This window comes from Pipistrellus hanaki (assembly GCF_964339955.1).
Source record: "Pipistrellus hanaki genome assembly, chromosome: 6".
In the NCBI taxonomy this organism is placed as follows: domain Eukaryota; kingdom Metazoa; phylum Chordata; class Mammalia; order Chiroptera; family Vespertilionidae; genus Pipistrellus; species Pipistrellus hanaki.
In genome coordinates this window covers 72,913,110-72,935,397 of record NC_140508.1, presented here as the reverse complement: position 1 = coordinate 72,935,397, position 22,288 = coordinate 72,913,110, and the positions used below count along the sequence as shown (strand labels likewise).

The window sequence follows — 22,288 nt, the reverse complement described above, 5'->3', positions numbered from 1 at the left end:
TCCTCTGGGCCTGCTGACCAGTGGCCCAAGGGTGGCTTTCAGCACCCCCAGAAGTGCCACAGGCACCCTACCCCATTTTCCCTGCTCTCACCCCCAATTCAGTCCCTGCTCCCAGCTCCTTCCTCCTAGAGACATAGGCTGCCCCTTTAACAGATGTATCCCTCCCAGGCAGGCAGATAGCTGAAGGCAGGGGTGAGCTTTCAAACAGTCAGTCTTAAGTGATGTTGGGCAAGGAATCAGCCAGCGTCCTCGCACAGCCGTGATGGAAAGACAGGGTGAAGGGGAGAACCAGGTGTAAGGACACCTAGACTCAAGAGCTATAGTCCCTGGCTCCACTCGCAGCCAGCAACCCTGACCCCAGGAGGCCCCCAAGGTGGGGAGGGTCTCAGGCCAGGAGGAGGTGGGCACTGGCCGTTGGTCCCTGAGAAGGGGCTCTCGCTGAGCCAGGGGTGACCTTTCAGTAGCCAACTGCTAAGGGTGGTGGGTAGAGAGAACACTGGGAAGCAGAGGGAGAGAAGTTTGGGACGTTCTTCCTAAAAATAGCTGTAAAACTAGAACAGCCTTACCATCCAGGGAGGCTGATTGAAAGCCTGCGGAATTGAAGCCGATGCCCTCTGGGGCGCCTGTCAGACCCGGAGTCTGTCGGACCCGGTAGGTCTCCCTGACTGTTCAGCAGAGCTCCGGACGCAGGCTCCATGTTCCTTCCCCCAGGCCCCTGGAGGCCGCAGGAGAGTCAGTGTCTGATGGAGAGGGGACCCACAAACACCTGTGGGTGCAGGGATTGAGGGGGGCAATAGAGGGAGAGAGGCACGGATTCTGTGTATATTGCATTAGAACCGGCACCTGGCAGAGAAGTGCCCCCACAGATATCTGTACATGGAGGGAGGGAGGATGGATGCTGGAGGGAACGAGGGAGGGAGGCAGGCAGGGAGGGAGGAAGGGTTAGGCCTGTCTTTCTTACAGAAGGGAAGTTTCTGGTCACTTGAACGGTGGTGGTTGATTTGTAGTTGATGTTACACCCTGTGGTTATCGGGGGAGCTGCTGGATAATCCGAGCCTTATGAAAGGGGTGATGCCAATGAGGCAAGCCCGACATTGGGGCATGCTGGGGGAGGTGCTCAGAGGCAGAGGGGGGCCTCTGGCATCACTCCCCTGAGGCTCTGGCTTCCAGACCTGTGGAAGCTTCCAGGCCTCCCGGCCACGGGATGGGAATCAGGCATTCGGATCTGTCTCTGTGAGAGGCTGTCAGGTACATCGTATGAACCCTTCTCTGGATGGGGGTGAGCAGGCCAGATGGCCGCCCACGCCCGCATGGTGCTCTCCATACCCCCTGTGGGTGTTTTCCGAGGCAGCAGAGCCTCCTGTGGTGGGCAGAGCCCGTGGCACGCGAAGGGAGGCCACTCGGGCCTCCCCGTGCCTCTCACAGTCAGAACATCGCGGTGACACTTCCTCCGCCCGCGGCAGAGCCAGCGCGCCAGGGGCCAGCGGGCGGGTGAGAAGGTGCCAGACACCGTGGGTCCCTCCGAGTTCCTGCCCTTCCTCTCGGCAGAGCTGTGGGCGAGCTGGCCGTTATTTTTATCTGGGGACACTGAGTGGGAGGCATGTGTCAGTGTCATATGGTAAAGGCAGCTGAACTATCTGCCGCCCAAGGTACCCCCCAAATAAGTAGCGTGAAGTGTGCTAAGCTGTTCACATTTAAAAATACAGTCAGACTGATGGGAGATTATGTGCTCACGGTGCTGACATCACAGCTTAGGCACAGAGCTGTCAGTTCCAGAGCCCATGGCCTATTTTTACCCTTTGAATTCGGGGGCCATCAGACAGAAGGGCTCACGCTGTTTTTCAAAGCCATCATTCCGTGCCTGGAATCCACAGGAAGGGAACATGGCCACAGTCCGGTCGGACGGACGGACGGAGGCACAGTGGTGGACACTGACCAGCTGTGTGCGGGGTGAGCGCCAGCTCCGGGCCGAGTCCTGGAGGGAAGGCAGCTGCTTGGTGTGCAGGTGTGTCACCCACGAGGCCCTCAGGTCTCTCAAGACAGTTCCAGGGGGCCCCCTCACAGGCCCACAGTAGAGCCCCTCACTGCACTGGTCCCGGTGTTATTCGAGGGCCCGCGTCTTGCTGTGTCCTAAGAAGTGCTCCACGGGGGACAGGAATGGGAGCTGTCGCTCTAGGCAGTGGCTCTCCCCGGGCAGTAACTGTGCCCCCCGTAGATATTTGGAAAGGTCAGGAGATGCTTTGGGTTTCCACAGCTGGGGATGGGAGTCGGGGGCTGCAACTGGCATCGAGAGGGTTGAGACCTTTAGTGCAGCGAGGAGGCACCCCACAAGAAAGAATAATCCAGCCCCAAATGTCCATAATGCTGAGACTAGACAAACCTGCTCTAGCAGCTGGCTCCTTCTCCCACCACCCAGCCTGTGGCTTCATAGGAGACGCTGGTCAATGGAGGGGAAGTGACTGTGCTGGCTGGCAGCTCTGAGTCACGGGGATCAGGCTAGGAAGTGTCTGTCGGCTCTTGTGCAAGGTCAGGATGAGCTGGATTCGACGGGGCTGATGAACAAGGATGGCACCCATCCGTCCAGACCAGGCACCCGGTCTTGAAGAGCAGGTGATTTCCGGTCTATCGCCTCGTTCGGTCTTCACCACCAGTCCTGGGCCTGACGGGACACGTGTCATCAGCCCCATTTTGTAGATGACCAAACTGAGGCCCAGTGAGGTGAACAGTGTGCCCAAGGTCACATACCCCACAGGGCTGGTCTTCTTGTCTGTTCACGAGATCATGTCTTACTAAGGACAGCACACCCCTTGCCAATCTCAGAGCTCCCTGTCCTCTCGGGTTGTGTCGGATTCCATATTGATGAGGAACCATTCCCATCCTAGCATCCACCTTTTTTCCTTAAAAAACAAAAACAAAAACACAAAACTACCTTTCAAAGCCCAGTCCAGAATCATCTCAGCTCGTGCCCTCTCTGACCTTATTCCGAGGCCAAGGTCAGGTCTAGCAGGGAGGTCACCTATGAGGAGAGGGACCAGAAGACGCCTGACCCTGAGACTTAACGGTATTTCCACCCTAGGACTGCCCTCGCCTCAGAGTCCCCCCTTTATTTATTCAGTTAACCCATCAAATACTCACTGAGAACTCACTGTGTCCTAGTCGCTGGGTGTGTATTGGTGAATAAACAGACACACTTCCCCTGCCCTCACGGCACTCACAGCCCAAGTGGGAGAAGCCATCACTGAGCACACACACCAACACGTGTGTCCTTTCAAATTCGGTGTGTGCTATGACACAGTGAACGAGATACCATGATGGACAGCAAGAGTGGAGGCCTCTGGGAGGGAAGACAAGTCCAGGAGCTTGAAGGATGAGCATGTGAGCCAGTTTCTCAAGGGCCAGAGAAAGGGTGTCCCCAGGTCCTGGTGAGCGAAGCTCAGTGCGGTGGTGGTGGTAGGGCCTCCTGGTATGCCTGGAATCAAGATAGACTTTTCTTCCCCAATTCTTCCAGTAGTTCAGTGAGCACTCCTGCATCAGAAATACCTTGAAGGCTTCCTCTCAAATCATGTCAACAAGAGTCCCCACACTGCAGTTTTATACCCAGCTCTTCTTTCTGCCAGATACATGAGGGAGGCAAAGAACAGAGAAGGACATCAACAGGCATCCAGTCTAGCCAGGAAATGAAATACCTTGTGAGATTCTTGCTAGGCAGCACCTCAGCTCCTGGTAGAGGGCCCCCACCCTTGTTGCCAGCTCTGGTTCAGTCATCTGTCACCCACGTTTCTCCCTTCTCTCTTCAGGGATACCATCGCCCTTGCCTGGCTCTGATTCCCGCCACACACTGGCCAAGTGGGGGAGGTCAGACAGACTCCCCAGCACACCTGGCATGGATGTCCTTGGTCCCCGACTTGGAAAGGCCAGGGAAGCAGGAGTGTCTCCTCTGCCCTGGCGACTGTCATTCTCATGGTGAACAGCCCTGTCACCCTTTCCTACATGGAGAAGAGAGATCTTGGGGGTTGCCCTGTTCCGAGGCTGGGTGGGAGTCAGATCATGCAGCCCTGTCTGGCTTCTGAGCCCAGAGTGCGTGCTCAAGACATCAATTTTAGCAACAGAGCTATTTTTTCTAAACTCGATTTCAGGCATGTCGTCAGCCATGTGAAGCTGACCCAGCAGTGGGGCAGCTCTGCCCGGAATCAAGGCACACTGAGCCTCTGCCCACCCACTGCCCGCCAGCCACCCCCACAGGTGACCCGAGGCTCCTTAGAGCAACACAAGGGCCATCTGGTCTGGTCTGCAGCCTGGAGCTCACCGCTCACCGAGAGGGCCTGAGTGCTTCCTTCAGAGCCAGCCCCCTTCTCCCCCCCCCTTCCTCGAGGCACTGGGAACAGCGCCGATGTCAAGTCCAGATGGGGAGGACCAAATGGAATGGCATGTTGTAATAGTGGGCCCATTCAGACGGAGACGTGCAAACAGCTTCCATGCATGTCATTGGAGAAGAGAACAGGCATGACCTTCGCTTTTGCATATATATCCACATATGTTCCCCAGAGGCAGGGCGGCAGGCAGGATCCCCATTTCACAGATGCACATTATGGCCTTCTCCGAGCCCACGGGCCTTCTGTCCTCCTCTCTCCCAGCCCCGACCACGTGCACCACCCAGGCTGTTTCTTAACTAGCGTTCAGAACACGTTCTGGGGTACAGCTTGATAAAAGATGTGAGCTCCCCCGTTACAGCTTCCCTGAGGAATAATGACCTATAAACGCTCATGTGACTTTTGAAGACTTCGTCTATAGCAAGGTTCAAAGTCAGGGGTAGGTTTGGGCTTCAGGCTGAGTCATTCTGGAATCCCCGTTATAGGCCAAATCTTTTCGTGAGCATTTCAAGGGGTTTTCTCAAATTCTATAAATAGTGTAATAACGCCTGTGTAATCATCTATTTTTACCACCAGCTTTCCAGACAGTCTCAGAAGTAACGGGGCTACTCGTTGAGAGTGGGATTTCACAAGCCTTCAGTTTCCGATTGCTTCCAGAGCATGGCCTGTGGGCCTGGCCCAGAGCTGTGGGATCCCAGACAGACTTGCTGCCTGGAGGAGGTGCCTGGCCCTCTCGGTAGAACCTTACCAGGCTCTGGGAGCAGACTCTAGGCATCTCCAGGAGGCTGGACAGTCTGGGTTCTGGCTTCAGCTCCCCCTTGCTCACGTGGAAAGGCCTGGGCAGGACACCTGTCCACTGTATTCCTCGTTTGTCAAACTGCAGGACGGGGCCACAGGAACCCTATTCTATTTAGGAGGATACTCGCCTCCGTTCCATCACCCCATCGCCTCGTTGACCCTGTGCAGGTCAAATGGTCTCTTCCCATGTTACAGATGAGGACACGGAGTCACAGACCGCCCCGGGCCCTTTCTTCTTGCTCCTTGAGCTGAGGCCATAGTGACCACACTCCCTCTCCCCACAGAGAGATCTGTAGAATGGATTACACCTATCGGTGTGGGCCAGACCTGGTGAACACCTGCCTCCAAGCCCTCAGCCACTCTGGGCGGATGGCCACCAGGCAGGGAGGAGTTCCAGTTGTGCAGAGCTGACAGCTGGGCTCACTCGCCTGGGGGACCTGCAGGGAGGAGGCAGGCAGCTGTCCTGTCTCCAGATGGGCCTTTCAAAGAGGACGGCTGTGTAACAGACATTTTGCTGGAGAAAGGGCATCAGAAACAGAAGCAGAGACCTGGGTTGGAGCTCTAACAGCTTGGGAAGGCTGGTCAGATCCCCAGGCCTTGTCCTGCAGTGTGAGATCCCCTGAGGGATAGATCAGTAACGCTGGTGCAATGCCGGGGGTGGGGGTGGGGGTGGGAGTGTGGGGGAGGGCCACCAAGCAGCAGGTGAGGCCACGGCACCACACCCGCACAGCCTACTATCTGGTTACTGAGAGTTGCCCCTGGTCTGTGGACTTTAGTGCTCCCCACTCGCCTGTCCCTGGCAAGCAGTCCCTGCAGGGTCTTCCTGGGGCTAAGCGAATAGGGCAGCCCAGTCCTTTCTTCCTGCTCTGGCTAAAAGGTAAGCGTCAGCCTCTTCTGAGGGCTTTTCAAGGCCACAGCCACAGCAGGTGCCAGCTCTCCGTGCTGAGAAGGAAGCTTCACGCCTGCATAAGTGTGAGACAGAATTCCCACTGACTTTGCAGCTTCGCCCCACTGCATCCCAGGGCCCCCCTCCCCCCGCCCTCCCACACACAGAGCAGCAGAGCTGAGCTTACCTGACCTGAATTTGCCATCTCAGAAATGTTCTGAGGGCTCACATCCTGGGAAGCTTGGAAAATGTCTCCAGAATAGTCTAGATTCAACTGGAAGTGGCTGGTGGGGGTTCCCGGCCATGGTGTGTCCCCTTGACCTGGAGCCAGGGTCCTTAGCCACAGGGCCATGAACCATTAGTCGCCGAGAACATCCCCGGTGATTTTTTATTATTATTATTAATATTAATAATTAAAGCATTGGCATTGGGGGCGTGATTTTTATGGCTGTTGGTTACAGCAGATTCAAGATCATCAGCATAATGTCACTCTCTCTTTATTCTTTGTAGTGGGACTCAAAGAGCAGGACTCACCTCCAGCACGTAGGGAATTAGACATGAAGCTCAGGAGAGTATCAAGCGGGTGTGACAGCCACCCTGGCGGGCTGTGTTTGCAGTGGCGGCTCTTGTCTCTGTCTGTGGTCTGGGGATCTGTCAGAGGGCCCACTTGGGTCTGGTAAATCATATGGGAAGCCCACCTCCAGAGGGATTCTCTCAAGGCTGAGAATGCAGACAGTGTTGGGGGAGGAGCAGGGCAGAGCGGAGTGAAGCAGTGGAGTGGGGAGGGCTTTGGCATTATGTGGGCAAGTGTGTGGGTCATGGGGGGCAGGTCATGGATACTCAGGGACACTGAAGTGGAAAAGAACGTACCCAAAGGCAAGGAGCAGTGCAGAACCCAGAGGACATCAGAACTCAAGGCAAGCAGCCAATCTCATGCTCACACCAGCCTCTGAGATGCCTTCTCCCTCCAGACATGACAGGAGCCACAGCAAATGATTGCCATGGCTGGAATGGCCTCTCGGTCAGACTCCCGCTATTCCAGAACCAAGGTGTGGCTGAACCCCAGGGCCAGGCCTCAGGGCCCAGCTGGACTGAGCCAAGCCTGGCAGCTGTGGCCACAATGTGGCAGGATGGCCAGCTGTGAGTCCAGCCTGGGGGTGTGCCCCTTGGCTGGGGCTGCACACACACGGCCTGCCAGGAGGAGGGGGTGGCCAGGTCTGAGGCTGGCTTGGGTGGCCAGGTTGACACAGGATACAATGTCCAGGAGGTCTCTCTGTCACTTGCTAAACACCTACTGTGGGCCAGGTACACCATACCTGTCACTCCTTAAAGCCAAGGATGGCTGTCTGATCCGGTCAGAGTGATGCCAAGAGCTGGGTCAGCAGCCCTCCCCACTCCCTGGGTCATCCTTCTTGGATGCAGCCTGTGAGGGAGTGTGAGAGGCAGGGCCCATGGGCTGCTGCCCAAGGAGCACTGCTCAGGATGCAGATGCTGAGCCCTTTCACCCTTCTTTCCTCTCCACCTCCGGCTCTGCTCAGCTAGAAGTCTAACCCCTGGCTCTCAGCCCCCTCCATCCTCCCGTGGGGCCCAGGGATCCATCAGGTCATCAGCAGAGAGACCTGCTGCCGCACTGGTCAGTTCTCTTTGGTCTCAAGTCTCAGAACCCAACTCGAGGTGTCTTAGCATCACTGGTCCTTCTTCATAAGGATTCGCAGGTGTCCCCTGGAGCCCAGAGGCCCCAGGCAGGGACAGGAACCAGCAGGTCCTCTCTTGGGCCAGGGGAGATTCGTCGGCTTGAGAGTCTCCAAGGCCTTCCTTGACTCAACCTTGCAAGGGAAAACTAGCCCCAACTAAGCAACGACAGCTTACTCTCTGACAAAAATGCCACCCACCAAAACGAAACAAACGTGCAAGGATGGCACAGAGGCGGTGGGAAGAATACCTGGGGAGCGAAACGAGAGCCACAAAAGAAAGAAAAGGTGAAGGTGACACGCCTACGGACACTCTGCTCTCAAGTCTTAGATGAAGGAAAGTGTGGCCGCAGCCCATTTCCTTTGACCAGGGCGGCCTCTGGAGCAGAGATGTCCGGCTGCTTATGATGGGCCGTTTACCCACCCAGTCCTGCATGTTACTGGCCTCTTAGTGGGAACCGGGTTCCACTCTAGGGGGCATGGTGATGACAAGACACGCGCCATCCTGACGAAAGTGGGGGGGGGGGGACTTCTTTCTAGGGAAGAGTCAGAGCAGCAACAAATGCGGCACCTGATGCAGGTGTCGGGGGCTGGGAGGAGCAGGCAGGGGGTCTGGGTCGTGAGGTGGGGCTGCCCTTTGGAGGGGCGGTGAGGTGCGGCCTCCCTGAGGAGCTGGCGTTGGAGCGGAAACCCAAAGGAAGGGACCTTTTGAGCCAAATAAGTAGAGCACCTTCTATGTGAAAGCTATAAAAAAAAATCTGTCAAACATGCTTTTTAAGCCTTCCAGCCAGGGACCTGGGGGAAGAAAGACTGGCACCAACTCATTGCAGCTGGGCCATGACCAGCTCCCCAGTACCCCCCCCCTTCCACCCCACCCCCACTTCTCAGGGAAAAAGAAACGTCCTGCCCGCAGTAAATAGAAGTGCACTCTCTCCTCCCACCAGGGCCATGGCGGCGGTGGCGGCGGCCACCTCTCTGCACAGAAACCGACCAGAGGCACAAGGGGTGTGGAGTGTGGATGGGCAGAGTTCCCTGGTCATTTGCCTTAAAGGGAGGAGAAGGGATGATGGTGAGTCTGCAGGGACTGGCCGCACTGTGCATCTGCTTCAGGAAGTTTCAGAGGCTGATCCTCCTGCCTTCACCCTCCCTTCTTCTCGGGCAGCATCTCCCTAGTGGCTGCTGGGCCCGCCGGGCTGGGGGGTGTTTCCCCCTCTGCCTGGGTTGCAGCTGTTTTTGGCTTGACCACAGGACTCTATCATGCCAGAGTTCATGTGGTTATCCAGAGCAGGAAGAATTTCCCAGCATGCCTTGAGAAACCTGAGACACTGAATGGCTTTCAGGGCTTATTGATGTGGCCAGTGCAGGAAATAGCAATACGTCAATAAATAGTTTTAGGCAGGAAACGGGGCTTAAATGGTAGCCTTAAAGTTTGGGGAACGGCACTAGGGGTTGCTGGGAGGGAGCCTGCCAGTCTGATGAGAAGCTGGAGCCAAGGACCAGACTTTGAAATGGCTGCCACCAGTCTGAGGCCCCTTGCTGGTTCTGGATGCAAGAGGCCGAGTTTGAAGCGGAGCTGGGGCCCAGGGGACGGCTGGTTTGGGTTGGCAGAAAAGAGCTCCCTGTTCCAGAGGGAAAACTGGCAGGCTGGGCTGTCTGTGCCCAGAGGAGACACATCGGCTGGTTTCGGTGGCCTCCTGGCTGGCATGTGCGCAGCCCATTTCGCCACCCCTTTAGCGAGAATCGCCACCAGTTGGCAGACCACACTCTTAAGAGTTCGGCTGCCCTCATTTAAAAAGCTGAGGAGAAGGGTCACAACCTGCCAATTTCTCTTTCACTAGCCTGTTTTTCTGACTATAAAAAGATACGTTCACAGAAGAGCAAAGAAATGCAGAAAATAATAAAAAGCTTAAAGATCATCCACAATTTCACTATTGAGAAACCACTACTGTTAACACTTTATGCTATTCCTCATCTTTTTTCATAAATGTACTCATGGGCCCTAACCAGTTTGGCTCAGTGGATAGAGCGTGGGCCTGTGGACTCAGGGGTCCCAGGTTCGATTCCGGTCGGGGGCATGTGTCTTGGTTTCGGGCACATCCCCAGAGGGGAGTGTGCAGGAGTCAGTTGATCAATGTTTCTCTCTCATCGATGTCTCTGGCTTTCTGTTCCTCTCCCTTCCTCTCTATAAAAAAATCAATAAAATATTATTTTTTAATGTATTCATGGATAAGATTGTATAAGACATATAATTTTGCTTTTGCTTTTTTTTTTACTTATCATTAATTCGATAGCCATTTCCCATATTGTTATAAACTTTTCATAAACATAATTAATATTTTTATTGATTTTTAAAGAAAGGAAGGGGAAGACAGACACATTGATGTGAGAGAGAAACATCAATGAGTTGCCCCCCCACACCCCCCAGGCACCCCCAACTGGGGATCAAACCTGTAACCTGGATATGTGCCCTGGCCAGGAACCGAACCCTACCTTTTGTTGTACAGGATCCAATCAACTGAGCCTCACTAGCCAGGGCCATAAACATAATTTTTAATGGGTGGATGAATCATCATTTGCTTTATCACTCCCCTATTGTTGGATACTTACGTTGTTGAATTATTGTGTGCATAAAGCTTATTTTTCCTGTTATTTTTAATTATTTCCTTGTGCTAATTACCCAGAGGTGCAATTACTGAGTCAAACAATAAAGACACCTTTAAAGCTTACTTTAGGATTTTTGGGGAAAGTGCTGCTGATTTACACTCCCCATCCACAAGAGTTCCTGTCTCACTGCATCCTTACCAGCATTGGCAATGACCAGTTTTCAGCTTTGCTAATACAATGGTAGGGGGGAAGAGGGGTGGCAACTTTCATCCAGTTGCTACTAAGATTTAATTAATTATTTTGACATATGAATTATCTTTTAATGCCCTTTATCCTCACCCTTTGTCACATTTATTGCAGATATTTTTCCCAGAATATTATTGCCTTCTAAGAGTGTTTATACTATCGTGATGCCTTCTTCTGTTGCGTTAATATAAAAAATCCCTTCTTTATCTAGAAATTGGATAAATACTCAATCTCAAGTTCTTATGGTTTGTCCTTTAAAAAAAAATAATAACAAACACACATTTACCTCTTTATTCCATCTGGAATTCATCTTAGGGCCCAGTGTGAAGGGAGACTCTAAATTATCCTCTCCCCCCACCCTCTCACACTTAGACAGCTGTCTCTGCACCGTGGCTTCAGTGAATAATGTTTCCTTTGCCACTGATTTGTGGTTCTTCAGGGACCAGGTGATGAACCCTAGGGGTGCCGAACTTGTTTCTGGGCTGTCCGAGCTAGCTGTCCATTCTTAGGTTAGTTCCACGCCCTTTTAATTATTAAAGGTTCGGATAGGTGGAAAGAAATACAGCTCCTTACAACTTGGTTTTGTTCTGTTTTTAGCTATCCTCCCCTGTTACTCTCCAAGTACTTCCAGGATAATTTTTTGTCAAGTCCCCGTTCCTCCTTACCCTCCAAAGTTCCCAATGGAATACAGAGTACAAATTGATGTTGAACCGTCTTTAGAATGCTGACTACCCACTATGGAACACTGTGTGTTTCTTCCCTCGTTTCAGACTTTCTCTTAAATCTCAGTTCAATTTGCAGTTTTCTTCATAGAAATCTTGTACATTTCCTGATGTCACTTAAGATTTTATATTGTTTTAGTTAATGAGCTTTTGTGCATTAAAATATCTCACTGATTAAACCTATCATAGAAAAACTGTAGACTTCTGTGTATTAATTTTGCATTTAAATACAGCACTAGTTCATTAGTTAGTTCCTAAACTCTCTTATTAATTCTAATCTTTATTAGAGAACTCTCTTGGGTTTTGCATACATGTAATCATGTTAAATCATTATATCTCCTTTCTTCCAAGGGTCATGGATGTTTCTGCTGGTTTTTAACCAGGCCCATTGACATTGTTTGCAGGTTTCCTGATTCTAACTTATCTTTGCCTTTCTGGGATAAAATCTACGTGGTTATCGTGGATCTATTTGTTGGTATTTCAACTATGCACATTAGAGAAAGTAGCCATAGACTTCCTTGTTTGAAATTTACTATCATTATGAGATTTGGGTAATAGGAAACTGGAAAAGCTTATCTTTTTCTGTGTTCTGGGTCAATTTGCATAGCAGAGCAGTTATCTAATTGTTTTAAAGTTTGAATAACTTACCTTTAAAAAATCATAATTGTAGACACCTCTTAATTCTTTCAGAACTTTTCATTTTGTTTTATGACCTTTAGTCTTTTCTAACTTTTTATTTATTTTTTTTAGTACAGTTTGGTATATTTTTTTAAATCACCTGTTTCATCATTTTCCCAAATCATCAGCATAGAATTATAAATAGTTTTTATTTCTCTTTTTATCTACTCCATATCTATTTTCATATTTCGTTAGTATTTCTAATTTTTTATTTCTTGGCATTATATATTAAATTGTTTCTCTATTTTCTAATTAATCTCTGGCTTTATCAGTAGTATGTGGTAAATTCAGTAGTATATTTTACTTTACCCCATATATCCAAATGTTTAGCATGTAATAAATATTTTAAAATATGAGGCATTTTACATTCTTTTTTTAATACTAAGTCTTCAAAAACTAGTGTCTATTTTACACCTTACAGCACATCTCAGTTGGTATATTTATTTTTCATTGTGGTAAAAAGAAAAAAAGACACATAACATAAAATATACCATATCTCAACCATTTGTAAGTGTACAGTTCATTCATGTTAAGTATAAGTCACATAGTTATGCAACTCATCTGCAAAACTTTTTTCAACTTGACAAAAACACAAACTTTAACCCATTAAACAACTCCCTGTAGCCCCCTGGTCCCAGCCCTGGCAACCACATTCTTTCTGTTTCTACTCTAGGTACCTTCTAGAATATATAATGCTTGTCCTTCTGTGACTGGCTTATTCACTGACTTCAGCCCTGATGTAGCATGTGTCTGCCTTCCCTTCCTTTTTTTTTTTTTTTTTTTTTTTTTTTTAATATATTTTATTGATTTTTCACAGAGAGGAAGAGAGAGGGACAGAGAGTTAGAAACATCGATGAGAGAGAATCATCGATCAGCTGCCTCTTGCACAACCCAATGGGGATGTGCCCGCAACCAAGGTACATGCCCTTGCCTGGAATCGAACCCGGGACCTTTCAGTCCACAGGCCAACGCTCTTCCTTTTGAAGGCTGAGTAATATTCCATTGTCTGTATAGACCACTTTGTATCACTCGTCCGTTGATAAAAACACTTGGGTTGCTTCCACCTCTTGCCTCATGCTGAAAGTGCTGCTATGAACTTGGGTATGCAAATACCCTGCTTTCCTTTTTTTTTTTTTTTTGGATATACAGTGGTGCCTCGCATAAAGAACGCCTCGCACAGCGAACGCTGCACACAACGAACTTCATTTCATGATTCATACAACGAACTTCGTTTCACACAACGAAGTCGCCCGAGCTTCCACGACCGCTTTGCCCGAGCTTCCACGACTGCTTCGCCCGAGCTTCCACGATCGCTGCCGATGTATTGCATCCTTCCGCGCAGGCACTGCAGGCAGTCGTTAGTCACTGCGCTTAACTTAAGCACGTATCGCGGCAATCGTTCTTCATTACGAATTAAATCACGCACGTATCACGGCAGTCGTCCTTTTAAGTTAAACTCAATATTTTTTTTTATATCATGGCTTCTTAAAAAATTATGTTTTTAGATGTATCTAAATAAAAATAATAAAAAATTTATCTTTTTTTATGTCATCTTAGCATATTTTATGCTACAGAACGAATTATTTTTTTTAACATGTATTGTTATGGGAAAACGCGTTTCACATAACGAACTTTTCGCATAACAAACTTGCTCCTGGAACGAATTAAGTTCGTTGTGTGAGGCACCACTGTATCTCCAGAAGTGGAATTGTGGAATTGTATTGTGATTATATTTTTAATTTTTGAGGATTGTCTTATTGTTTTCCATGGTATCTGTAACATTTAGATTGGGGTGTGAGGGGAGGACTGGTGGGGAGTTAAAACAAGCACGTGGGTGGGATTTCTTCTCAAACATCTGCTTATGTAAGATTCTTCCTCTTCATTTCACTCATAGCTGGGTGTGCTCTTTTATCCTCAAGCATATGAAGGTGTTGCCTCAATGTCTCTGAATTTTAACATTAAATGTACAAGTAAAAGGTCAACAATGTTGTTGTTCCTTTGTGAGAAACCTAGGGTTTATTTTTTTCCCCTCACAGTTATTTGTAGAATTTTTTCTTCTCTTTGAAATTAAAATGAAAATTCTCTTGCTAAGTAAATGTGAGCTCCTAACATCCCTCTACCTTGAATCCCCAGTGGCTTTTAAGACCTTTTCTTATAACATAGCTATGAGTTAACATGTCTTATTTTAGCCTTAATGCAATGGCTGGCACTAAATAGGGCAATAATACTTTTAAGAAAGAATGAATGGCCCTAGCGGTTTGGCTCAGTGGATAGAGCATCGGCCTGTGGACTCCCAGGTTGGGGTCACAGGTTGGATTCTGGTCAAAGGCACATGCTCAGGTTGTGGGCTCAATCCCCAGTGTGGGGCATGCAGGGGGCAGCCGATCAATGGTTCTCTCTCCCCATTGATACTTCTATCTCTCTCTCCCTCTCTGAAATCAACAAAAATATATCTTAAGAGCTGAAACTGGTTTGGCTCAGTGGATAGAGCATCGGCCTGAGGACTGAAAGGTTCAATTCTGGTCAAGGGCATGTACCTTGGTTGCAGGCACATCCCCAGTAGGAGATGTACAAGAGGCAGCTGATCAATGATTCTCTCTCATCGATGTTTCTAACTCTCTATCTCTCTCTTCCTCTTTGTAAAGAAATCAATAAAATATATTTTTTAAAAATAAATAAATAAAATGCTTTAAAAATATATTTTAAATATATATATATATCTTAAGAAAAGAAAAGAATGAATGAATGACTAATTTTTTATGATCCTCTTGGCCCCTTGCAGGCAATTATGGTGGGGGGCGCATGATTTGGGGGTTAGCGAAGGGAGAGCCGTTAGGCACCGGGAGTTGAGAGGTGGGCGTGATGACTCTGGGACAGGTGCCATCTCCCCTTTATCTCACTCCCCCACCTCTGTGTGGGGGTCAGGGAAGCCAGGCTGAGGGGCCCCCAGCCTGGAGACCCTGGAGAACAGGTGCCGTGGCCCTGGTCACCCATTCCCATCCTTGAAAACGCGAGGACCAGCCCTTGGGCGGCGGGCCCCATGGCAGAGGGGTGGTGCCGGGCCGGCCAGGCTGACGCGGTCTCTGTTCCTCCGCAGAAGGACTTCACGGTGCGGGAGGCGCTGCAGCAGCAGGACGTGGAGCGCTGGCTGGGCTTCATCACCTTCCTGTGCGAGGTGTTCGGCACCATGCGCAGCAGCACCGGCGAGCCCTTCCGCGTGCTCGTCTGCCCCATCTACACCTGCCTCCGCGAGGTAAGGCCCCTGTCCGCCCCATCTCCGCCTGCCTCCGCGAGGTAAGGCCCCTGTCCGCCCCATCTCCGCCTGCCTCCGCGAGGTAAGGCCCCTGTCCGCCCCATCTCCGCCTGCCTCCATGAGGAAAGGCCCCTGTCCGCCCCATCTCCGCCTGCCTCCGCGAGGAAAGGCCCCTGTCCGCCCCATCTCTGCCTGCCTCCGCGAGGAAAGGCCCGCCGGCGCCTGTGTCTGTGATGGAAGCGCCTCCTGGGCACCAGGAGAGCCATGGCGGGGTCTGGGTATAAAGCCACGATCCTTGGTAAAGAGAATCATCCCTCCCCCGCCTGCTGTTGACAAGCCAAGTCTTTATTGGTTGCGTTTACATGAAGGTCAATGGCCCCCTAGGACACTGACTCAGGATGCTGCCTGCAGTGAGTCTTACTTAAATGAATGGATCTTGGGCCTGGGTCAGTTCCCACTGAATTTGTTTTTGGAAAAGAAATAAATAAGAACAAGCCAGAACTTTTGAGAAGCAAGAGGTCAGTGCGGTGCTTTCTGGACCAGGCACCATTGCCCCTTTAGAAGGTCGCCCTAGCTGCTGTCTGCACAGAACCGGCAGGGGCACACGCGGGCTGGGGGCTGAGGGGCCGCTGGATCCTCCAGGGAGAGGTCTGGGCTGGGAGCACCGCTGAGGAAGTGAGGAGGGAAGCACGGTTTGCAGCCCCGTTCTATGTTTGAGGTAGTACCCACAGAACCTGCGACAGGAGCTGCGGAGAAGGGAGAACGTACTGTGGGCTCCTGGCTGCCGGCCTGGAAGCACGTGGTCAGGGACAGGGCTCTGGAAGAGAAGTGGGGGAGGAGGGGGAGCACCAGCAGCCGGCTTTTCTGTTTGGGTGACCTGTTGGTTGTCCCCAGTCCCCAGGGCATGTGGCTGCTCAGGTGGAAGTGTCTGAAGATAAGGAAAAGGTCATCCTGGGGACGCGGACTGGGGACGCGGACTGTTGATGTGTGCCTGGTGCTCAGGGCTGGAGACTCTCGACGGGGTCACCCAGGGAGAGGTTGTGGGTGGAGGGGAGGAGGGGAGCCAGCAAGGAGGTGGAGGGGAGATAGTGACCCAAGGCAGAGAAGGGGGGGATAGCGGCCCAAGGGAGAGAAGGGGGGGGATAGTGACCCAAAGGAGAGAAGGGGGGGTGGGGATAGTGACCCGAGGCAGAGAAGGGGGGGATAGTGGCCCAAGGGAGAGAAGGGGGGGATAGTGACCCAAGGCAGAGAAGAGGGGGATAGTGGCCCAAGGGAGAGAAGGGGGGATAGTGACCCGAGGCAGAGAAGAGGGGGATAGTGGCCCAAGGGAGAGAAGGGGGGATAGTGACCCGAGGCAGAGAAGGGGGGGATAGTGACCCAAAGGAGAGAAGGGGGGGATAGTGACCCAAAGGAGAGAAGGGGGGGTGGGGGTAGTGACCCGAGGCAGAGAAGGTTCCAGGAGAGCATCGCAGCACTCCTCCCTGGGAACGGGGCAGCTACCTCACATGAGCCGTACCCCCCGCCCCAGCAGCAGGTCCCAGGACCCACGGAGGAGCGGCCTCTGGGGAACCGATAAAACCAGGACAGAGAAGTGGCCTGAGTTTAGCAACAAGGAGGGGCGGGGGGCGCAGTGTCAGTGGGTGAGCACAGGAGCGACACGGGGCCACCCTCGGGAGTAGGTGGCGGTGGGGCCTGCGTGTGGACTGGTCTGTGGAGAAGTGTCTCGGTGGAAGGGACTTGTCAGCTAACGGGGACGTGTGGGTTCCAAGGACAGCCTGTGTTTTTGAAGAAGGATGGTAAAGCCGTGGAGGGGAGGGCAGGGATATCTGCAGATGTTTCTGAAGCGTCATTTCTAGAAAACAGGGTGCTCGGTCCAGGCTGCGCGGATCCACAGGCCTCCGCCACCCGCAGAGCCAGGCATCCTCCGAACAAGCGCCCGTGGATTCAGATTGTTCCTCAGACTCACAGTGGTCTCTCCCGGCCGTATTTCCCTCTCAAAGTGTGCGAAGCTCAGAGTGCAGCACCGAGAGAGGCCACGGCTCTGCTTCCCGCACCCCTTTGCGGGTGATTTGGAGGCAGGAGGCAGGGGCCTGGCCCAGGTGGCCTCCAGGGGCCCTCCCATCCCTGCCTGAGCCCCAGACAGCCCATGTGAAGGCAGAAGGCAGCACTTCCCAGGGCAGTGGCCTGGATTATCTCCACATGTTCTCTCTGTGTGATCTGGGTACCCCTGGTGTCGCTGTCACCTGCTCCCCGGAGCAGGAAGCAGGGCTGAGCACGGCCTGTGGCAGTGCACACACTCCGGTGTGAGGTCCCGAACGTGCCAGGAGGTCGCACCAACAAGGAACTAGGACCCTCCCTAGCGCCCACTTGTTAGATGCACTGAACTCTCACGAACACCAGCCTCTGCCGTGCTCCGTGGTAAATGTGAGGGGTAAATAAATCATCTGTGGCTCCCCATGTTGTCCAAGAGAAACCAGAGCCCCGTGTTCCACGCCCCCTGCTTGAGGCCCTATAGCGAGGCGGTTCAGGAGCCCTAGCCTTGGGTTCCAGTCCTGCCTCTTCCGTTGGTTAGCTGTGCCATCTTGGGGAAGAGCTCGCCTGCTCTGAGCCTGTTCCTCGAATGTGGAGAGGGAACACGTCGCTCTACCTACAGGTTTGGGGAGGAAGGCAGGGATGGAGAAGGTGCTAAGTGCCCTGGGGCAACTAGGTTGGAATGTGGAAGAACTGCCCCAGGGACTTACTCTAGGGCAGGACGGCTCCCTAGAGTCTGGTGTCCTCCAGTCTGATGCAGGGCCTGGGCACACGCCTCATCTTAAAGGGGCACAGGGGCCGAATGCCCTTCGAGTGACACGCAGCCAGTCTAGGCTCTGCCTCACCCAGAACTCCTGAGCTCCCAATCCAGGGCTCTTTCCAGCAGAGAACTCGGCGTCCCTAAATGAGAAGGTTGGAAAAGAAAGCTGTGCCCTGGGGATCTTATCAGCCCCTTCGGAGAGCCTGTGCCCTTCCCAGAATTCAGGAGACAGACACCTGAATTCTTAGTCAGCTGCTGCCTCCCCTACCTTATCACACACATACTCATCCCCAGTCCTCCCCCGCAGCAGGTTAAGCCAGCTCTAAGAAGTTTCTGGAAGCCCAAGGCACTCCTGCTGCCTCTCCCCTTGCTAGAAAATTGTAGGCTTTTTCCCTGGGCCCTGCAGGTGGCTGGCCCCAAATCATCTGCCCCCTCCCCCCTGCCCTGGGGTCCTCCCGGCTCCCAGAACCATCCCCAGGCTCTCAGTTCCAACTTCCCACTAAGCAGCATCCAGGCCATGCTCCAAGCCCCCCAACAAGACATGCCACAACCGCACCCCAAAGTCCTCTCAGTCCAGGACCCCTTGGTGTGAGCCCAGACCCACCCCCCTGCCTCCCTGAGCCAGTGCACACCTCCATCCTCACAGCTCCGTCCTTCCACGTGGCCTCAGAGGAAGGGGTATTTAGTGCCGACAACAGCACAGCGCATGGCCCAGCGCAAAGCACGGCATGCTTTCTTTTTTCTATTTTAACTCAGACAACACCCTGAGCGTTATCATCCCCATTTTCTAGAGAACAAAGAGGTCAGGCAGCTCGTTGGGGCCACACGGCCAGCAGGCAGCCGCGTCCACGTTGGAATCCAGGTCTGAGCGCCAGCCATCCCTGCTCCCGCCGGCCCCGCTTCCCTGCCTGGTGAGCAGAGCAGATGCTCCCTTCTCGTCTCCGTCCACGGCCCAGCGCCTGCCGCGTGGCGGAGGCTGCATCGATCTCTGTGGAATCGATTCTGCTTTTGCCAAAAATAGCATTTGCCAATCAGAGATCCTTCTCTGAGGGACAGAGAAGAATACTTTTCAATGAGTCCTTTTCTTGTTTAAGAGCCTGTGGTTCCTGCCAAGAAGGTTTTCAAAGTGATTGAAGAGCGTTATTGACGGCCCAGAGCTGCAGGCGTCTCCTTGTCCTCCTGCTTACAACTCGCCTGTGCCTCACGAGCTCTTCTTAATTTTTAGAATGTTTTTAAATTTTCATTGTGGTGAGGACACTTAGCATGCGGTCCACCCTCTGGACAGACTGTTAAGTGTACACAGCAATGCTGTTATCCGCAGGCACCATGTTGTGCCGATCTCTAGAACTTACTCAGCTTGCACAACTGAAACTTTGAACCCAGTGGTCAGCAGCTCCCTACTTCCCCCTCCTCCCACTCCTCCGGCAGCCGCCATTCTGTTCTTTGCCGCCGGGAGCTTGACTGTTCAGAGACTTCATTTAAGTGGAAATATGCAGTGTTGGTCCTGTGACTGGCTTGTTTCAACACCTAGCTCGTTTCCAGATCTTGGCCACTGTGAGTCATGCCGCCATGAGCATGGGGTTGGTAATGCCTCTTCAAGATCTTGATTTCGATTCTTCTGAATAAATACACAGCAGTGGAATTGCTGGGTCATGTGGTGCTTCTGTTTCTGATGGTTTTAATGGTTTGAGGAACCCCTATGCTGTTTTTCATAGCAGGTGTACCATTTTTTCATTGTATAAGAGTTCTCATATCTTCACATCCTTTCTAAACTTGTTGTCTTTCATATATTTATATATATATATATATATATATATATATATATATATATATATATATATGCCATCCTAACAAATATGAGTGATATCTCATAGCTTTGTGCTTTGCATTCCTCTGATGATTAGTGACATTGAGCATCTTTTTCTATCTATTGGCTATGTGTATCTCTTCTTTGGGAAAATGTCTATTCAATACAGAGACAGTAAAGCAACAAACAGACTGTCAAATTACAGTGGGGAGGATAGGGAGATATAGGGGAGATAAGAGACCAAAGGACTTGTATGCATGCATATAAGCAAAACCAATGGATGAAAAACTCGGGGGAGGGGGGGCGTGTATGGGCGTGGTGGGGGGGCAATGAAAAGATATGTACACATATAATACCTTAATAAAAAAAATATGTAAGGATCAAAAAAAAAAATGTCTATTCAGGTGCTTCGTCCATTTTTTAAATTTGGTCGTTAGTCCTTTCGCTATTGGGTTGTAGGCATTTCTTACGTATTTTGAGAACTGACCCCTGATCAGATACGTGGTTTGTAAACAGTTCCCCCATTCTGTAGGTTGCGATTCCACCCTATCGATTGTTTCCTTTGTTGGCAGCTTTCTAGTGGGAGGTAGCCTCATTTGTCTAGTTTTGCTTTTGTGCTTTTGGTATCGTATCCATACAGTCACTACCAAGACCAATGTCATAAAGCTTTTCCCCTTTGTGTTCTGTGAGGGGTTATAGTTTCAGGTCTTGTGTTTACTCTTTCATCCATTTTGTTGTGTATTATATGAGTCCCAGTTTCATTCTTTTGCATATCCAGTCTTCCCAACACCATTTGTTGAAGAGTCTTCCCTCTCCCCATTGTGTGTTTGGCCCCTTGGTCAAAGATCAGTTGACCATATGCATAGATTTATTTCTGGATTCTAAGCTCTGCCTCATTGATCTATATATCCATTTTGATTATTGTAGCTTTTTAATATACTAGAGGCCTGGTACACAAAAATTTGTGCACTTGGCGGGGGAGGGGGCGGTCCCCTCAGCCTGGCCTGCGCCCTCTTGCAGTCCAGGAGCCCTTGGGGGATGTCCAACTAACAGGGACGTGTGATGCCTCCCGATTTGTTCTTTTTAAAATTGTTTCATGGTTATTTGGTTACTTGGAGTCTTTTGTGATGTCATATGAATTTAAGAATTATTTGTCTACTTCTGTAAGAAAATTCCAATGGAGCCGAAACCGGTTTGGCTCAATGGATAGAGCGTCGGCTTGGGGACTAAAGGTCCCGGGTTCGATTCCGGTCAAGGGCATATACCTTGGTTGCGGGCATATCCCCAGTAGGGGGTGTGCAAGAGGCAGCTGATCGATGACTCACTCTCATCGATGTTTCTAACTATCTCTCTCCCTTCCACTCTGCACAAAATCAATAAAATATATATTTTTAAAAAAAAAGAAAATTCCAATGGAATTTTGATAGGGATTGCATTGAATCTGTAGATCGCTTCGGCTAGGATGGGCATTTTTAATAATATTAATTCTTTCAACCCAAGAGCAGAAACGAGAGTACTCACTCTCACCACTCCTACTCAGCATATTATGGGAAGTCCCAGCCAGAGCAATTAGGCAAGAAAAAAAAAAAAAGATATAAAATGCATCCACATCAGAAAAGAAGAAGTAAAATTATTTCTGATGATAGGATCTTATATAAAGAATACTCTAAAGTCTCCCCCCAAAAAAACTGTTAGAACTATTAAATGAATTTAGGAAAGTTCCAGGGTGCAAAAATCAACATACAAAATCAGTTGCATTTCTACCTACTAATAACAGACTATGTGGGGGAAAAAAATTTCGATAAAATAATCCCATTTACAATAGCACCAAAAAGAAGAAAATACTTAGGAATAAACTTAACTACAGAAGTGAAAGGCTTATACACTGAAAAGGACAAACTGTTGTTGAAAAACATGAAAGAAGATACACAGAGATGGTAAGACATCCGCAAGGTATTTGTTAATGGCTTTCTAAGGACCCCTTCCTCCCGCCAGAGCCCTCACCGGAGTGGCCGCCGTGATCAGGATTTCTTGCCCGAGCTAAAGGTTTCATCCTCTCCCACCTCTGCAGGAGCAGACCTGCCAGGGTTTGGGTCTGCTTCCCCCAGCACCATCTTCCCCCCTCCCACCCTTTCTTGACCCTGCAATGCTCTCCACCCTCCTCACCTCTGTGACCCCGTGGGGATTCCGCCAGCCTCCTCCCGCTATCACTGAACGCTGTCCTCTGGGCCCCTTACTTTAAGAGCTTTGCTGGAAATTCCTCTGGCAGGGGTGCCGGCGTGGCTTTTAACCCCTTACACCTGTTTCCTTTGAGCAGACTTGGCCAGGGCCTCGTGGACCTGCCTCTCTGCACTCCCTCTCATTCTTTCTGTCTTCCACTCTCTGCGGCCCACTCGACTCGTGATTCCCACCTTCCTGCCCTCTTCCGAGTCCGGCCGCCGT

The 22,288-nt window shown here is 50.9% G+C and overlaps 1 protein-coding gene across 5 annotated transcripts in view; it reads left to right on the top strand.

Annotated features, from left to right (window-relative positions):
- CTIF (cap binding complex dependent translation initiation factor) overlaps positions 1–22,288 on the top strand; it is a 222,083-nt gene that overhangs the window by 169,923 nt on the left and 29,872 nt on the right. For all 5 annotated transcript variants that reach the window (XM_084887413.1, XM_084887414.1, XM_084887415.1 and 2 more), the window contains one exon: positions 15,093–15,248. In XM_084887413.1, the coding sequence (XP_084743539.1) occupies positions 15,093–15,248 (156 nt within the window). The remainder of the gene's footprint in view (positions 1–15,092; positions 15,249–22,288) is intronic.